Here is a 19,106-nt window from a genome sequence, read left to right as displayed (position 1 = left end):
TTCACTTGCACGTACATATTAACACTCACATATTCAGGATCATGCTCACGTAATCACACACAAACATGATCACATCCACCACAAAGTACAAACATTCACTCACAGAAGAAAATACACTCACATGAACTTACATTCAGATGCTCACATTTCACTCATGCAAGTATACTCACACATTAATGAGTTTACAGTAATGAACCTGATACATATTCACTCAAACACATAAACGTGCTAACATCCATTCGTGTGACCGGACGTTCAGGCATACACTTTAATACATACAAACACACACTTCAACACTCAAATATCACTACACTAACCTATTCTCATGTGTTCAGTTTCATTTATTTATTCTGTCAAATATTCCTGCTCACATATATGCACTCACTCACACAAACATACTCATAGCTCACTCATTCACATGATCATTCTCACACATTCACTCAGAAACATACACGAGCAAGAATTCACTCACACACTAAACACAATCGTGACTTATATACGCACAATCACACATTCACTTACACATGCAAATTACCACTGACATAAAGAGGAATGTGCTCATGTATTCACTTGCACACGAACATAGTCACACTCACCAGGAAGCACACAAATTCACTCAAACACATAAATACACTTACATTCACTGACACCCATATACTCATACATGCCTTTACACAAATATAGTCATATGTTAAGATAACACCAGAAAACACTTATGTACTCACTATATACAAACATACTAACATATGTGTTCTTGCTCAAAAATTCATCATACAATGAGCACACAAATATTCACTGAAACACAAAATTACACACAATGGAATACTCTGAACTATGAACAGGCTCACACATACACTGTCACATTTATGCTCACATACATACACATGCTGAAACTTTCACTCACTCACATAAAAAGCTCACTCATTGGCTCACACAAACATGATAAAAATTTTACTCACACACCTACACACACTCAGCCTGTTGGTTCACAATCTGAGAAGTTCCCTGGGTGAAGCTTGAAACTGGCCCCCGTACACCAAGGGCAAGGAGGGCCCAAAGAAAAAGGCAGGCCACTCCAGATAGGTAGGTGGCAATTTTAATAAGCAGGGGAACATACATACAAGGCTTGTCTTGGGCAGCCACAAGACGAGTAGAACTCCACTCCCGCCCACTAGAATCTTAACAGTTTATATAGAGGTCTTAATGAGGTTCAGTCATGTATCCAGTCCCGATGGTCTCAGCAGCACATTCATTTCTCAGGACTGCATCCTTGCAACGGCTCCTAGTGTGACAATGGTGAGCAGAAGGTCCATTCCAAGGACAGGGCAAGCGGGGGAAGGAGGCTCCAATTGCCTGGGTCCAGCGCAGGGGTCAACCAGCAGTCACATCCTCTCGATGACTTCCTCCTGTATTCCGTCCTCCATGACTAGCTCTTACAATCTTATTCGCCCCTCTCTTCTGCAGTGTTCCCTGAGCGGTTAGCAAGGGGATTTATTGGCATGAAGATGGCGATCAGGCTGCATTGAAGGCAGATGCCAGAGCTGTAATAGAAGCATAGGCAAGAGAAAAGACAGATTAAGATAATGGTTCTCCATAAGTAATGGTTTTTCCCACCAAGAGCCCCATGATGCGAACCACTTATTAAGTCCCGTAGGCTGGGGGTAAGATCACTCAAGGCATTGACTTGTGTCCTCATGTGATTTAGTAAAGATGATACATTGACAGAGTCATCAGGAATGAACAAATAATATTCTGTTTGGATAATGGCACAGTAATAATGTCTAAGACTGTCCTAATGAGCTAGAGGGACAGCTGTCCCCATACCCAACTGTTGGATTGACTCCTTTGCCAGGCACGTGAGTGGGCCCACTGTAGAAAGGTATTTCCATCGGGCGCATCCTGTGACTGGACACTGGAGGAGAAGAAATCCAAGTTTGAAAAGACAGCTATTCAGGAGGAACTTGTATGGGAAGGTCTTCTTGTTCCATAAGAATTACACTTGTGGCCTGATCCTTAGATGTTAATGGGGCTGCAGCATTAGGAACTTGACCTGGTTGTGCATACCATGCACATTAGCCAGGGGAGGCAGCACTGTCAGGTATGAGAAGATGGACTAGGGGTGGGATATGCCAGACTAGGACTCCCACTTTTTCCCCTCTTTCAATAGTGCATGTTCCATTCCAGGTATGGTGTGTTTCCATAGGTGCAGCTTACAGCAGGACAGTGGGCTCCCGGTGGAGACTGAGTAGTTCCCCCTTACCCAGTGGTGCTAAGTAACTCACCCCTCCTGGTGGGACATCCCATTACAAATTCCAGTGGATCATGCCTTCCCCAGGTGTGATGGGGTTTTGAATCACAGTGAGAGTTGGAGCAATGGCTGTCTCCTGTGACTTCCATACCTTTATGGTATTGGGCGTGTTGCGGTAAGGGTCCCTAGTCTGGCATAATGGGCAATCGCCCTATTGGTTGATGCTTCAAATGTATTAATGCCTGGGACAGTAGTTTAGTCCACTCAGCCAAGGTGTTTTTACCTGTTAGAAATTTAATCTGCTGCTTTAATATTTCATGTTTGCATTCTATCACCCCTGCTGCTTGTGGGTTCTAGGGGAGATGAACCGCCATCCACTGTCATATTCAGCCTTGTATGTCATGCTCATAATTTCACTGACATGCACACTCAGAGATGCTCGTATAAACACTGCTTCACAAAAATAAATTGACACATTCACTCAATCACATGACCATGATTACAGATTCTCTCACAGGGGCACACAGATATGTACACTCTAATACTCCCATTTACCCAATCTCTTTGCACATGCATTAACATGCTCACAGTTGGGAACACGCTCACATATACCCTTGCACACTAAAGTGCTTATGCTCACCGCAAAGTTCAAACATTCATTAGTACATAAATAAATTCACATGCATTCAGTCACAGGCTCACATTTCACCCACACGGTATGCACAAACATTAATACGCTCACAAAGTGACTATAATACACATTCATGTGCTCACATGAACATGCCATCATCCATGCGTATGCTCACAAGTTAATGCATACACATGAACTCAAACATTTACTTCACCACTCAAGTATTCTACCCCTAGCACACTCTAATGCACGTACAAGTTCACATATTCACCTTCAAAAATGTCTAGGCTCACATATATGCCCAGGGTCACACATTGACTGACCTACATTAACATGAATATAATTTAGTCACTCCTATAAATATATCGACAAATTACTCACACCTGTAGACATACTCACATACATACACACTCACATACACACATTCTCTCACACAAACAGGCCCGCAATTCAGTGACTCACAGGAGTATTATCACACATTCACCCACACGAATATGATGAAAAATTCATCCATATACTACGCATATTAGGTCTCTAGGCCCACAATCACACATTCACTTACAAATGCAAATTATCATTGTCTCCAACAGAAACACACTTACAGCTTCACTTGCACACAAACATGCTTATAGCCCCCAACTAGTCACAAATTTCCACACCACATAAAACACTTCCATTCCCTTGCACACATACTCATACATTACCTTACTCAAATATACTTACCCATAAACAAGATAGTGAAAGAAACCCCTTACACTCTCATGACACACAAACATGGTCACCTGTCTACACATGCTCACATCCATACATACAACGAGCACACAGAAATATTCACTTAAACACAAAATTTTGCTCACAGTGAAACACCACGAGCTGGTTCACACATACACTTGCCCAGACACATACGTATATACACAAACTTACACATTCACTCACTCAAACAACGAGGTTTACGCATTTATGCATTGAAATATGCCCACAAAATCGCTTCATAGACATATTCATAGACACGTACACATTCAAACGCTCACACTGACCATTCACTCTTTTACACAAACAAAAATATTTACTTAAATATTTTAAATGCTGACCATTCACTCAATCACATGATCATGCCCACAAATTCATTCACACAAGGACTCAAATATATATACTCAAATGCTCCCACTGACGCATTCACTTACACATGCACAGTAACATTGTGAAAATCAGGAACATGTTCACATGGATGCTCGCACAAGAACGTGCTCACATCTACCATGAAGCTCAAATTTTTACTCACAGAAGAAAATACCCTCATGTGTACTCACACTCATGTTCATTTTTCTCGCACAGAAATGCACTCAACCCATTAACTAAGTAGCGGTGATAAACTGATGCCCATTCATTAATGCACACAAATGTGCTAACCTCCATGTACAAGGTCACAAATTGAAACATACACTTGAACACACAGACATTTATGTCAGCATACTCACACACGTACAGGTTCCCATATTCACTCTAAAGAACATAAATGCTCATATATATGCACACGCTTACACTTTCACTCACTCACATTAACTCGCTGACAATTCACTATGCAAATGCATATACTGACAAATTTACCCACATGCATACACGTGCTAACATCCATTCCCAGCCAAATGGTCAAACAGTCACGAATGAAAAATTTTTTGCACCTCACTCACTCTCATGAGCTTAATTACATATTCATTCACACACATGAAGGTGATAAGTTAACGCCCACTTCAGATACATGCATAGCAGTTATTCACACACATTCACTTACCCATGCAAATTATCATTGTCCCAAACAGTAACTTATTCCTATATTCACTTGTACACAAATATGGTCACAGTCACCAAGAAGCTCACAAATTCACTCAATTACATTACATAACGACACTTACATTCCCTCACACACATGCTCACAAAATTACTTTATTCAAATATATTCACACATTAACAAGATCACTTGGAAAACAAACTTACTGGCTACTCAGATATATGGTAACATGCATTCACATGCTTATAGATTCATGTCTACAGGTGAGTGCCCATAAATGTTCACTTTAAGCATGCAAATTTACACCTGAGAAATCAGTCTTGTCCGTGAACAGTCCTACACATACACTGTGGCACTCAGACATGCTGACACTCACGCATTCCCTCACTCCAGAACACGCTCAAATATTCACACACTCAAGCTCAAAAATTCACTCACATTCAAAAACACATATGCCTTCACATGCACACACTGACGCATTCAGTCCTTCACACAAACATGCTCAAACATTCACTCCATCCAAGTCACAACCATGCCCACGAATTCTCTCACACTGGGGTACCAATATAGATGCTCAAAGGCTCCCACTCACACCTTCACCACACGTGTCATTCACATAATCAAAAGCCAGAAGATGCTCACATGGCCGTATGCACACAGACATGCTCACATCCACCTCAGATGCCAAACGTTTACTCACAAAAGAAAATACACTCATGTGTCCTTGCATGTACATGCTCATGTTTCACTCACACAGATATGCTCACACTACGTTAACTAGCTCAAACAGGGAACCTGATACATATTCACTTACTCACACAAACATGCTAACATCCATGCACATGGTCACAGATTCAAGGATGCACTTGAACGTGAACAAGCATTTACATCAACTCTCCAGTATTGTCCTAGTAACACACTCTCAGATGTACATGTTCACATATTCACTCTTATGATATATACATATTGTATATATAATCACGCACATACGTGCTCACGCTGACTTCGAAGCACACCAGTTCACTCATTTGTATAAACACCGTTACATTTACTCACACATGTGGGCACGAATTACCTTATTCCCATATGGTCACATATTAATAAGATCCCAAGAAGACATACTTGCCCATCCACTATACACAAATATGCTGAACGTGATTCACATGCTTAGAGATTTCTTTCTACAGATGAGCATACATCAGTTTTCACCTTAAGCACACAGATTTGCATCCAAGAGAACACTCTAACCCATGAACAGGCTCACACAGGCATTGTCCAGACAGATGTGCTCACATACATACACTCACACAATCACTCACTCACAAAACACTCAGGCTTGCCCACTAATTCACTCCCATTCACAGACACACAGACATTCACATTTACCTACCAGCACATTCACTCCTGTACACAAACATGCTGAAACATTCACTCAGTCACACGACCATGACTGTAGATTCACTCACACAGGGACGCAAATATATACATTCGGATGCTCCCACTCACACACTCACTTGCACGTGTACCTCAACACTCTCTAATGTCAGGAACATGTTCACATAGACACTCACGTATGAACATGCTCACATCCTCCATCAAGCTCAAATATTCACCCACGGAAGAAAATACACTCCTGCGCACTTCCATTCATATATTTGTTCATATTTCACTCACACAAATATGCTCACCTGTTAACTAGCTCATGGCAACGAACCTGATAAACATTCACTCACTCACACAAAGATGCTAACACCTGAGCACATGGCCACAAATTCAAGGATACACTTGGACACACAGACATCTGTAGCAATTCTCTAATATTGAAATCCTAACATACTCGCCAATGTACAAGTTCATATATTTACTCTCACAAATGGGCAAATTCACACATATGCACATGCTCATTCCCTCACTCACATTAACATGCTTACAAATCACTCACCCAGACACAGCCACTGACAGATTTACTCACACATATACACATACTGACGTACATTCGCCCTTGATGGCTCACAATTCACACAACATAGCCCCTACCTCGCTCAGGTCATCATAATCACACATTCACTTAAATGCACAAATGTGTTTATAAATTCATTCACACTCCAAACACTCATTTCACTCATTTTATTGATATATGCACACTCACACATTCACTTACCCATGTAAAATGTCACTGTCACAAACAGTAACATGCATATGTGGGAAATTGTACCCAAACATGCTCACACCGAGAAGCACACAATTTCATTCATTTACTTGAAAACCATTACATTCATTCCCACACACATGCACACAAATTACCTTATTCAAATATATTCACACATAAACAAGATCACCCAAAAAGCACATTTACCCCCTCACTGCTCACAGATATGCTAACATGCATTCACATGCTTACAGATTTATTCATACAGAACACACTTACATATTCAGAGTCCACAAATTTACACCTCAGGAAACACGCTCACCCACCAACATGCTCACACATGCAGTGTCGCACAGAGATATGCTCACAGACATTCACATCCTTGCACATTCACTCAGTCCCTTAACACAATCAAATATGCCCATGAATTCACTCACATTCAAAAACACACGTATGTTCACCCATGCACTGGGTCACCTACACGTACTAAAATATTCACTCAGTCTCATGACCATACTCACATGTTCACTCACACAGGGACTCAAATATATACACTCAGATGCTTCCAGATGATCTCACTCACACTTTCACTTACACATGCACATTCTTAAAATCAGGAACATGCTCACATAGACGCTTGTACACAAACATGCTCACAGCCACCATAAAGGCAAACATTCATTCATGGAAGAAAATACACTCAAGCACTTAAAGTGCCCTGCTCACATTGTCTCACATTAATATGTGCACACACTAACTAGCTCACAGCAAGAAACCTGATACATTCTCTCGCTCACATGAATGTGCTAACACCCATGTCAATAAAAAAGTTGCACGGTGTGGAGTTTAATAGGCCAAGAAAGCTTTATTCAAGGCTGTTGCAATAGGGGACAGAGACTGTTGTGATAGGGGAAAGAAAATAAACTCAACTCCAAATACAGCAGAGACAGGTGAGCATTCATGGCCAACAGGGAGGGTGAGGGAGTGAGTGAAGGGAAAATTACTAAGAGGAACTTGGTTAGGTATTACGTTGGTTAATTTTATGTGTCAACTTGATTGGACTAAGGGATGCCCAGATAGCTAGTAAAACATTTCTTGATGTGTCTGTGAAGGTGATTCCAGAAGAGATGAGCAATTGAACTGGTAGATTGAGGAAAGAAAATTGCCCTCACCAATGCAAGTGGGCATCATCCAACCCACTGAGGGCCTGAATAGAACAAAAAGGCAAACGCAGGACGAATTTGCTCTTTGCAATGAGCTGGGACATCCATCTTCTCCTGCTCTTAGACGTCGGTACTTCTAGTTCTTAGGCCTTTGGACTTGGACTGAGACTTACTCCATCGGCCGCCTGATTCTTGGGCTTTTGGACTCAAACTAGGACTTACTCCCCTTGTTCTCAAGTATTCAGACTCATACTGGATTCTACCACTGGCTTTCCTGGTTCTCCAGCGTGCAGACAGCAGATCATGGGACTTCCCGGCCTCCATAATTGCATGAGCCACTTGCTATAAGAAAACTCCTCATATCTATATCTAACAGAGAAACAGAACCAATATGATAGATATATAAAGACATATACATGTAATTATAGATATCTAGATATCTTACATAGAGTTATCTATATATCTACATCTAGATATATTATATAGATTAATATAGATATCTATAATATAGATAGATACAGATATCGATCTATAGAGATTGATAAATAAGATATCTATAGATCTATAGATGTCTTATTCGTTCTTTTTCTCTGGAGAACGCTGACTAACACAGGTATCAAAGGAGGCTGGGAAGGGGGTTGGAACTTGATTAGATATCAAAGGGAAGGATGAAAATCTTGGTTAGATGTGAAGGCTGAGGGGACTCTTGCTAAACTGGCTTAGAAGGAGTTTTGCTAAAACTGGGCCTGACAGGCGGAAGACAGGGTCAAGCTTGAGGCCCAGTCAAGAAGAGGGCTCAGAACAGCCTAAAGTTTGGTCAGGGAGAGAGTTCTTGTCAGTCCCCCCTCTTGTTCAAGGAAAGAAGAGACATTCTTCTTTCCTCTGAACAGTATAAGTCTATTTCTTATTCAGTCACCTCTTGTTCATTAAGGACCAGCTAAACCATCTGTTGAGACTTAGTAGTAGAGGATATTTGCTAGATGGTATGGGCAATCAGGCATTTAATGAGGGGGATTTCTATGAAAAGAATAGGAAAGATTGATGTTTGGAGTGGACTATTTAAACCGAGTTTCTGAGTCCAGAAGGACAGCCAGTTGAGAAAATTTCGAGATGTTGCGCTTGAAGCGTGTTGAGATGGCGGAGTAAAGATGGCAGTGACGATCTGATGGATTTCCTAGTTTGCAGTGGATGTTTTTGGTGGTGGTGTAGACATCAGAAAGGTTTTGGTAAGGTCATCCAGAATCGTGATTATTTCCTGGAGTAGAGCATGGAAGATGTGGGAGTTTGGTGAATTTCCTGAGTGGCCCGTACAGCAGCAGTTCCAGGGACGAAGGTTGTCCATGCATGCTCTGCCGAAGTGATGGGACCTGTGAAGTTTACATCATGTTGTCTAGCCTCGGCTCACAGGGCTTCTTTAGATCCTACGAGGAAAGCCAGTTACAAGACAACCTAGGGTTGCAGTAAGGATCTGGGCAGTCAGCTTTGAGTTCTCAGTGACGTCAAGTCAGAAGGGTTGGAGAAAAATTGGAAACATAAGTTTGAGGAGTCACAGCCAGATGTTGAAGGAAATTGGAAGAACTGAGAATTTGGTAAGGACTGATGAAATATGTGAGATAGCAGGATCTAGTCCAATTATGGGTAGGTAACAAAACATGTAGTTTACAGAGAAGTGCAAAACAGCTCAAAGACAATAAACAGGACAAGGATCTGATACCTCACAAGGGTGTATTTTCTATTTAAATATAGAATTTCTCTCAGTAGTCACCTCCTTTTTGATCAAAGATAATCAAAGAGGATTCTTGTTTATGAAATGTTTGGTCTCCTTAGATTTGGTCTGATTATTTCCATAAGGGCAGCAAGAATGGTAATTGACCACATAGGCCTTTTTGTAGTTGGCTTTGCTGGCACTTTCCATAAGGAATCTCAGATTGGACTTTTAAAAACCTCTCAGTTCTGGGGAGCCAAGCCAAGAACTCACCACCAGAATTTACCTGCAATACCTGTAGACTTGGGTGAATTACTCTCTTCTTGAAGTCCCCAAAATATCCTGTTTCCTAGGTTTGCCAGCAGGTGACCTCTCCTACTCACCTGTAAGGCTGACAAACCTGTAAGCCAGGTACCAGGCCCGTTTCTCCAAGAGAACTTTGTAAGCCTTGGCTTCATAAAGTGTCCCTTAAAACCGTCTGGTCATATCTGATTATATGCATCATTCTCAAATATGGTATTCCAATCAAAGCTTTGGTTATCTAATCAATATTTAAAAATATGTTCTGTTACAAAGAGGACAGATTCTTATTGGACCTATGTTATATTCCCATGAAAATAAGAATATTTAATAGGAATATTCAAGTTCTGGAGTGATCAGGCAGGGGCAAAAAGATCAATATTTCATTTCTGTTTACAAAAGTATAATCTACTAAACTGTTATGAATTTCAGGTAGCAGAAGTTAGAAGAGAAAGAGGTTCTTCATATCCAGAAAATAGAACCTTAAAACATAAGCAGCAGTCCGAACAAAAGACATAATCCTCGTTAATCAGTTCACGCAGCCCTGTGTAGTTCTTGTTCTGTTTGACGTTGGGTTAGCCATCTCATGAACACATTGGCTTCTCCAATAGAGTTCTGGAAATCCGGACTCAGTCCAGCGGTATGGTCTCAGAGTTATTTCAGCAAATGCCATTAGGGGTTCTGTGCCCAGAGTACCTGGTACGGTCCTTTCTATAGGACTTCAAGACAGTCCCATTTTGTGGAAGACAAGTACTCTGGCCTGTAGCTGACTGCAAGAGTTTTCAGGGAAGATCAAAGTAAAACAACCATCTATGGATGACAAAAGACTTAGAACAGCCATGGTAAAAGATGTGATGAAAGTTCCTTATAAAAATAATGCAATTGACAAGGACATTTGGATGTTTCTGTGGCATACAACATTTTAAAATAATAACTGGAATTATGATGGATGACATCATGCTGATGGTGTCTAATATCAGGCAAAGCAGCACCAGGATATATCATGGACAGCAAGGGCATTGACATTTGTAGGAACTTAATACAATTTCTAAAATATTTATTTTAATAATATTTTACCCGTACAAATGTAAACTAGAGGTAGTTAAGCATTTCTTCTTCTCTGACAATGCTTCCCATGCAACTCAACCTATCAGACAAACCTAATTATTTTTAACATCTCTCACTTTACAGGGGGAAAGAGTAAACTCTTTGTGATTTTCCAGGAGCCCTCTGGGAAATCCCAAAGTCACTTTGAGATCAAGAAGATTTCATTAAGGGTTTGATTTGGGGAAGGCAAAATACCAGGAGTTGTTAAAAATGTCAATAGGTTTGAACGCTTGGCTTAATAGGATTATGGGTCACTAAGAAACTGTTTGGCTACCCATTTAACCAGAGTGACAATAAAAGATTTCAAAAGTAAATGTTAGAGGTAACATGGTTGAAAACAACCTTATCTCTTTTAGAAGTGAGAAGACTCAGTTCTCTTACATAATGAAAGACATGATAAATCAACATGAAGCACAGGAAATTATGCTGATAAGACAAAGAATCTGGGCCTTTCAGGCAGCTTACCCGGAAGGTAAGGAAAAGCCTTTTACAAGGTCTTATTGAGAGCAGACCTAAGAAAATGTTTGTCTTAGCAACTTTCACATATGCAACACAGTATTAATAACTGCGGTCGCCATGCTGTACATTCCATCCCCAGGACTTATTTATTTTATAACTGGAAGTTTGTGCCTTTTGACCCCTTTCACCCATTTCACCGCCCTACCCCTCAGTCCCACCACTCCTCCCCACCCCCCGCCCGGCAACCACCAATCTGTTCTTCATATGTATGAGTTCAGGGTTTTGTTTGTTTGTTTAGATTCCACATGTAAATGAGATCATACAGTGTTTGTCTTTCTCTGTCTGACTTATTTCACATAGCATAATGCCGGCAAGGTCCATCCATGTTGTTGCAAGTGGCAGAGTTTCCTCCTTTTTTATGGCTGAATAATAATCCACTGTGTATATATACCACATTTTCTTTATCCATTCATACATTGAAACTAATATAATGTTGACATTTTCATAATCAGGAACGTGCTCACATAGATACTTGCACACAAACATGCTTACATCCACCATAAAGCTCAAACATTGATAAAAGAAAATACATTCACATGCACTTACACTCGCAAATATACTCACATGTTAACTAGCTTACAATAACGAACCAGAGGCATATCCACGCATTCACATGAACATGCTATTGTCCATATATCTCCTCGTGGCAGTGGATCAGCAGACAAAGAAAGGAGCTTATACAGTAGTGGGGCAAGTTGACCCTGACTACCACGCACAGATGTGAGTTGTTGCTACATTATGGGGATAGGGAGAAGTATGTCTGAACGCAGAGGATTCATCAGGAATTCTTTTGGTGCTTCTTGCCCAGTAACAGTGGTAGATGGAATCAGTATAAAATAGCTGTTGATTTCTTTAAAATTTTCAGAATTGTTTACATTGAGATCTTGGCTGAGTGGGGCTGAATGCAACAAAAAGTCTTGGGCTGTTGACTCGGAAATCACTCTAGGAAGCCTGCTTTTTAATGTCTATGAAGCTTAGCTTGGTCTTTTAAAAGAAGGATCTCTGTGGGGCTGGCCCCGTGGCCGAGTGGTTAAGTTCGCGCGCTGCGCTGCAGGCGGCCCAGTGTTTCGTTAGTTCGAATCCTGGGTGCGGACGTGGCACTGCTCATCAGACCACGCTGAGGCAGCGTCCCACATACCACAACTAGAAGAACCCACAACTAAGAATATACAACTATGTACCGGGGGCTTTGGGGAGAAAAAGGAAAAAATAAAATCTTTAAAAAAAAAAGAAGGATCTCTGTTTCTTTATTCATCCTTTGGAGGCTTGAGGTGAATTCAGCAGCGTTCCTGCTCCTGTTTTTAACACTTCTTCAACTCTCTGTTGTGACTGCATCCATTTCAACTTTGCATGTTGCTTTTCAAAGTAGCTTCAATAGTGGTAAAATATCCAGATTCTTTTCTCTCTCTTATGGTAGGTTTTTACTATTGCTGAAATCTGAACTAGGTAACCTTTTTATGATTCTGTCTCTATTGGCATGAGCCATCTCCAGTTGGAAATCAGGGTAGCAATTCACCCTGTGCAGCAGGATGCCTCCATATTGGAATACTGTAGTTCTGCTGGCCACGGTAGAATTAAAAGGACAGGACATGCGTGGGCCCCAAGGGCAACTCACGACCTTAAGGCCTCAAGGTAAACGGAGGAAGGACCCAAACTCTAGAAACTGATGGACTTGAAAATTCATTGGACGCCGGGCATGTCAATCCTCGCCTTTCAGCAAATGAGCTGAGAGCTCACAATGGGGAAGTGGACCTTTGTTGACCCTCGTAAGCCCCGCCTCCCGTCACACCTTCATAGAGTGTTTCTCCGCCTGCCGTCCCCACCGCTTCCCAGAAGGCCTTGCTGCCGCCAGGCTTCGGCAGCCATAGTTAGCTTGGTGGCTGCCATCTTTGCCACCGTTATCAAGCCGCCAAATCGCTTTTCCCCAGTTGAGGCTGAGTGGTGCATCTCTCCCGCCATGTCTGCCGTAGAGAAGGGAAGCCCAGACCTTGGTGGCCAGAACAGAGGCCGTGGTGGGGTGGGCCAGGACCCCGGATCCAACAAGCCTGCGGAGTCGGGGGCCGGAGTCGCGAGGGCCGCATACCCTAGGGACTTCCAGGCAATAGTGCTAGCCCATGTGGAGGAACAGGTTTGGCTGGAGATCCCCGAAGTCATCATCGAGAACTGGGATCTACGGCAGGTAGAAGAGGAGGGGGTGCCAGGAGAGGAGGAGGCAGTTGGGGAGGAGGAGGACGAGCAGGAGGAGGGAGAGGCAGAGGAAGGGGGTGAGGAGGACAAAGAAGAGGAGCAGGAAGAAAGCGACGAGCAAGAGCGTGAGAATCATGTGGACAAAGAGGAAGAGGAGGATGGTAAGGAGGCCGCAGAAGTTGTCTTGGGCTTCTGTGAGCTCCCCATGGCGCGCTCGTGGTCCCTGTTCTGGGCTCTGGTCCATTCCCTTCTACACCGCATCCATGAGAAGGACCACATCCTGGTCCCGCCCCACGCTGACTCCGTGGTGGTCAGGCCGCAATCTCAGGAGCCCGAGGACCAGGGAGAGGGTGGCACATCCCGGGAGCCCAGGTCTGGGACGGCAAGTACCTGGCAGAGGGTGCATCTGCCTGGGAGCTGGAGGAACCCGCAGACAGGGCTGCATCCCAGAAGGCAGAGGAACCGGTGGAGGTCAAGGCCTGGGAGGGTGAAGTGCTGGCTGACACTGCCATGTCCTGGGGGAGGCTGGGGCTGTGCACCCTAGGAAACTGAGGTGGTGGATGGAGGCCACATCTTCAGGCTCTCGGAGCCTCCGTGGGCGCAGCTGGCTCACTTGCAGGCCACTCTTAGTGCTTGCCTCAGGTGATTAAGCTACAGGTCCATTTTTTCCGAAACGCTTCAGGCTGAATGTACCCAATTCTGTAGAGACCTGTACAGTCTTGAGAAAAAGTACGATTTTTACGAAGCCCTGTTCAATAAGAGATCTGAGATCATCAGTGCAATTCATGAGCCCACAGAAGGTGAATGTCACTGGGAAGCAGGTGCTCAGGAGGGAGCTGGGAGGAAGTGGACAGTGAGCCTGAAGGAAAAGGGCAAACAAATGGTATACCTCGCTTTTGCTTGATGGCTTTTAAAAAGGTGAAGATTCTTGGTAAGATGATCCAAGAAAAGGATGAAATGGCCCTGGCGCCCTTTGCAGGGGTTGAGGAGCTAATGAGCTTCACCACAGAATTTGTCTTTAAATCAAACAAGTCTTTCCCAGTGAAGTTCTGACAAAAACACACCAGATGCTGTCAGAACCAGATGAGCCTGCTCCCTCCTTCTCCCAAGGGCCAGAAAGAATCAGCAGCAGGGGGTGTGAGATGTACTGGAAGAGGGGAAAAACGTCACCGTAAAAACTCTCAAGCAGCAGAAATGGGAGGGCCACGGAAGTGTTGTTTCAACCAGGAGGAAGATGCCCAGCTGTTCTTGTTATTTTATTTTACTGTTTAAATTTATATTTTGTGGAGGTAACTGGTTGATACCGTTGTGTGTGCATCATGCTATTTCGACTTCTGCATAGACTACTTCATGCCAAAGATGTGGAGGGGGACATTTGTATGGTGGCAGATGGAAGCTAGACTTGTTTTTAACGTATTTCTATTCTCCAGATTCTCCTGAGGCGGGAGTTCTGGATGTCCATACTGATTTTAAATTGGAATATTTTTTCCACCCGCTTGTGATCCCAGAGTCCGTATCATTCTTCGCTAAAGAAGTGGCTGAATATAAGTATGGCAACTCTGAGGAGGAGGCCCAGGAAGCGGGAGGTGAGGAAGAGGATGAACGTGAAGAACCAGAAGAAGGACTCGAAATGGACATGGACTGCGCAGAGGGCAGCCCCGGAGAATCCAGGTATTAACGTGTAGCCTGGAACAGTAACTAATCGTTCCTGACGTATGCCTGTTACTGACAACTTTATGTTTGGAAGTTTTTCTGCAAAGTAAATAGGAAAAACCTTTTGAAATTCAGTTTTGAAGGAACAGTTTTATGTTAATCATATCCTTGTATACTAGGAAATCTAGAGGCAGTATGCTCTGAAATGTACTTCATTCTTAGCCACCAGTCCTTTGTCCTGTAGCTATAAGACTACTAGAGCCGTAAATTTATCAGACCTGGGACATTTAGAGACCAGTGTTTTTTGAGAGGATGGTCTCCAGAAGCAGCAGCTAAGGTGGCCAGGCCACGCACTGGCTGTGCCTTCATTCCTTGGCCACAGAAATGTAGTCTCTTGTAATAATGATGCCTTTGAGAAGGTGACTCCTTTCCGAGTAGTAAGACCACATTTCATGATTAATTCAAAAATAGTAGTTCAATTTAGATTTTTGTGTTTCATGTGACATTCACAAGAAAAGAAAATTAGTCATAGTAAACTATTGTTTATCAATGAATTGATAATTAAGTCTTATATTTCCTCTGTCCATCCTTCTCTCTCTCCTCTCCCTCTGCTCCCTCTCTCTTCCTGAATGTTCACAGCTGTGGATATCTAATAACAGCCTTGCCACATTTTATAGATATGGAAACGGAAGGTCTGGGAGTATAAGGGATTTATGATTTGTGTAAAGAGCCCAGACTTTTGAAGTGGAAAGACTTATTTAAATCACAGAGTGGCCTCTCAAGAAAAAAATCACACATTTATAGTGGTGGGCAAGAGGGAGACGAGGTTGATGTGGTCAAATGATTGAGGCATGTGGGCCATGATATCCAAGGGTCTGGGTTACAAGAAGAAAACATTTTGTTTTCTGCTTGTTGAGAACAGATGTACATAGGGTTGACTCATATTTAAAAAGTCACTGTTGCGTGTTAATGGTGTACAAATTGTTAATTGCCTCTTATTCCATCCTACAGTCCGAAGGCGTAGAAAGAAACGGATGGTGAAAGAAAAAAATGAATTTGTTCCTCATGGATATTCTAGTTTGCAGGGGCTCAAAACACGAGTTTTGTTTCATAGTTCATCACCCAACAATGATTTTACCTGACATCTGAGGGATATAGATGACAACATTCGTTCACGTTAAAAATAAAAGCTTGTTTGAAATGAATAAGCTGCAGGTTTCTTTTTTACATAAATACCACAGATTCAAATCTATCTTTGTGTCTTTTCTGTTTGGTTTGGCCCACCTTAGTGTGATTGAAAGGAATCTCTTTAAGTTATTGCGTAAGCCTGTTTTAATTCTTTTATTGCAGCCTCAATAAATGAAAATATAAAGTTATAATCACGTCCTGTAACGATATAGATGGTGGCCTGGCCTCTGGTGCGTTTTATTGAATGCAAACGATGGATGACCTAGCTTGCCGGGAGACCAGATGGTGCTGTTGGGCTGCTGTGGACCAGCAGCATCACTAACACCTGGGAACTTGTTAGCAAGGCAAGTTCTCGGACCCCACTCCCGACCTACTGAATTGGAAATGCTGAAGGTCGGCCGCTAGCCATCAGGGCTTTGCAGGGACTCCAGTTCTTCTGAAACACGCTAAAGTTTGAGCACCACTGGTTTAGGTCAATGGGAGAAAACGTTGAACTTCACTACAGTAGGACCAGCCTTAATTCACTGACTTGATACTGTTGCAGGTAAACTAAACAGGATGGTAAGATGTGGACTGAGGAAGAGACTAGAATTCTCGGGGGCCTGACACACAAAGACGTCCTGGAGGGATGTGTTCGTTTCCTGGGGCTGCCATAACAAATTACCACAAACTCAGTGGCTTAAAACAACAGAAATTTATTCTCTCACAGTTCTGGAGGCCGGAAGTCTGAAATCAAGGTGACAGCAGGAGTGGTTCTTTCTGGAGACCCTGCGGGACAGTCTATTCCAGGGCCTCTCTCCTAGTTTCTGGTGGTTGCTGTCAATCCTTGGCGTCCCTTGGCTTGTAAATGCGTGACCCCAATCTCTTTCTTCATCTTCATGTAGTGTTTTCCTCTGTGTGTCTGTTTCTACATTTCTTCTCTTTTAAGGACTCTAGTCATATCAGATTAGGGGCCCACCCTGATCCAGTATGACTTTATCTTACTGGAATACACCTACAAATGTCCTGTTTCCAGATGAGGTCACGTTTACAGGTTCCAGGGACTAGGACTTCAGTGCCTCTTTTTGGGGGGACACAATTCAACTTAGAACAAGGGGCAAAAATTGGGTGGTGGAAGTGACAAGTGGATAAGGGAAAATGCTAGCTCCAGAAGGATGAAAGCATTATGATTCCATGCATATATGAAGTTTAAAAACATGCAGAATCATTAGAGTGACTGTAGATACATATGTTTGTAGTACGAGGCATACATAAGTGATGCATACATATGCAGCGTGCAGAAAGCTCCGTGTGAGAATGATAAAGTCCTTATTTAGGGCATTGGTTAGATCTCGTGTAGGGAGGGAGAATCCAGCTGGGGAGGGGTACCCAGTGGGTTTCAAGTTTATTCGTAATCTTATGTTTCTTAAGTGGAGTGATGGAGTGGATGGACGTAGTATTCTCCGTACCTTGGTGTAGGTCTGAAATATTTCCTAATAAAAAATAAAGGAGGAAAAGGAGAAAAGGAGCGTAATAGCTGCAGCTTGTTTAAGGAAAAAAGGAGTGAAGTTGTACCAGACCAGAGAAAGAGAAGACCAGGGATTTGAGTGTAGAAGGCCTAGTTCCCGCATTTAGTTGAGGCTGCGGGAGTGCTTGCTAGTTAGCAGCAATGCTTTTTTCTATTTTCTTGGGTAGCACATCTCAGACCCTAGAGTACATTAACGTTACTTATTTATGTGTGTAGCTCCCCCGCTCCCTAGAGTGCGAGCTGCCGAATGGTTGGGACCTTAAAGGGCTTTAGTTGTTTGTCTCTCCTAAAGCACCTAGCGCTGTGTTTTCTTCTCAGGAGGGGCCTGATAAAGGTCCGTTGAAATGAAGCTGGTGTAATGTAGCCACAACCCTTTTCTGTCACCAGTGTTGACCTTTACAAATGTACTATCTTGTAGTGGCCCCCAGTATTTCTTATGATGAGAACGAAAAAAAGGCACAAGGACTTTTGTCACAGTAGTTTAATGAAAGATTCGTCCAAGTAGGAATTCATCCCTGGAGTGTCACTTGAAAGGCCCCTGGTTGGGTTTGGTTCATGCCATGCTCGCGGTGTTTATGTGTGTGCGTGTATGTGTGTGTGTGTACGTGTGTGCACATTTCTGAATTACTGTACTTAATCTGTTAACTATAGTTAATGGTTAATACATGTTATATTAAAGGCCCTTATGCGGTCTTAAGAATCTTATGAGGTTCACCTTAGACAACAGACACCCACGGGTCTTTGTCCATATGCCTTTCTTTGTGCGCACTCAGAGTCCATGCCCCGGCTCCTAACCATACTCCAGGTACCTGGAGCCCTGAATTTGCTTCCCAGGGGGCCGCACGTCCCAAGCCCCAAGAGGCCCACATGCTCCTCTTCACTGAGTCTGTGCTTCGTCGGGTTGAGTGGCACTGTCAGTGTTATACTCCCAGGACTGAGAGGGAACCAAATGGTGATGGC

The 19,106-nt window shown here is 42.8% G+C and overlaps 1 protein-coding gene and 1 long non-coding RNA gene across 2 annotated transcripts in view; one reads left to right on the top strand and one right to left on the bottom strand.

The window, feature by feature from the left end:
• Window positions 1-1,080: 1,080 nt before the first annotated feature.
• Window positions 1,081-19,106, bottom strand: part of LOC138922008 (uncharacterized) — a 42,304-nt gene continuing 24,278 nt past the window's right edge. The window contains exon 2 of the long non-coding RNA XR_011435097.1: window positions 1,081-1,541. This is a non-coding gene — a long non-coding RNA (uncharacterized lncRNA). The remainder of the gene's footprint in view (window positions 1,542-19,106) is intronic.
• On the top strand, window positions 11,788-16,659 carry LOC138922007 (mitotic apparatus protein p62-like). Its single transcript, XM_070258683.1, has 3 exons — window positions 11,788-13,959; window positions 15,307-15,469; window positions 16,463-16,659. Exons 1-3 carry the CDS (start codon window positions 13,350-13,352, stop codon window positions 16,473-16,475), a joined length of 786 nt encoding a protein of 261 aa, XP_070114784.1. The 5' UTR covers window positions 11,788-13,349; the 3' UTR covers window positions 16,476-16,659.

Source organism: Equus caballus, chromosome X, assembly GCF_041296265.1.
Source record: "Equus caballus isolate H_3958 breed thoroughbred chromosome X, TB-T2T, whole genome shotgun sequence".
Classification (NCBI taxonomy): domain Eukaryota; kingdom Metazoa; phylum Chordata; class Mammalia; order Perissodactyla; family Equidae; genus Equus; species Equus caballus.
Note: the sequence above shows the minus strand (reverse complement) of the source record. Positions and strands in the feature narration are given on the sequence as shown.

Coding starts and splice junctions, on each gene's coding strand:
- LOC138922007 (XM_070258683.1), top strand. CDS start 13,350: ATGGGGAAGTGGACCTTTGTTGACCCTCGTAAGCCCCGCCTCCCGTCA. Junction 13,960..15,306: donor CAAAGAGGAAGAGGAGGATG/GTAAGGAGGCCG, acceptor TTGTGATCCCAG/AGTCCGTATCATTCTTCGCT.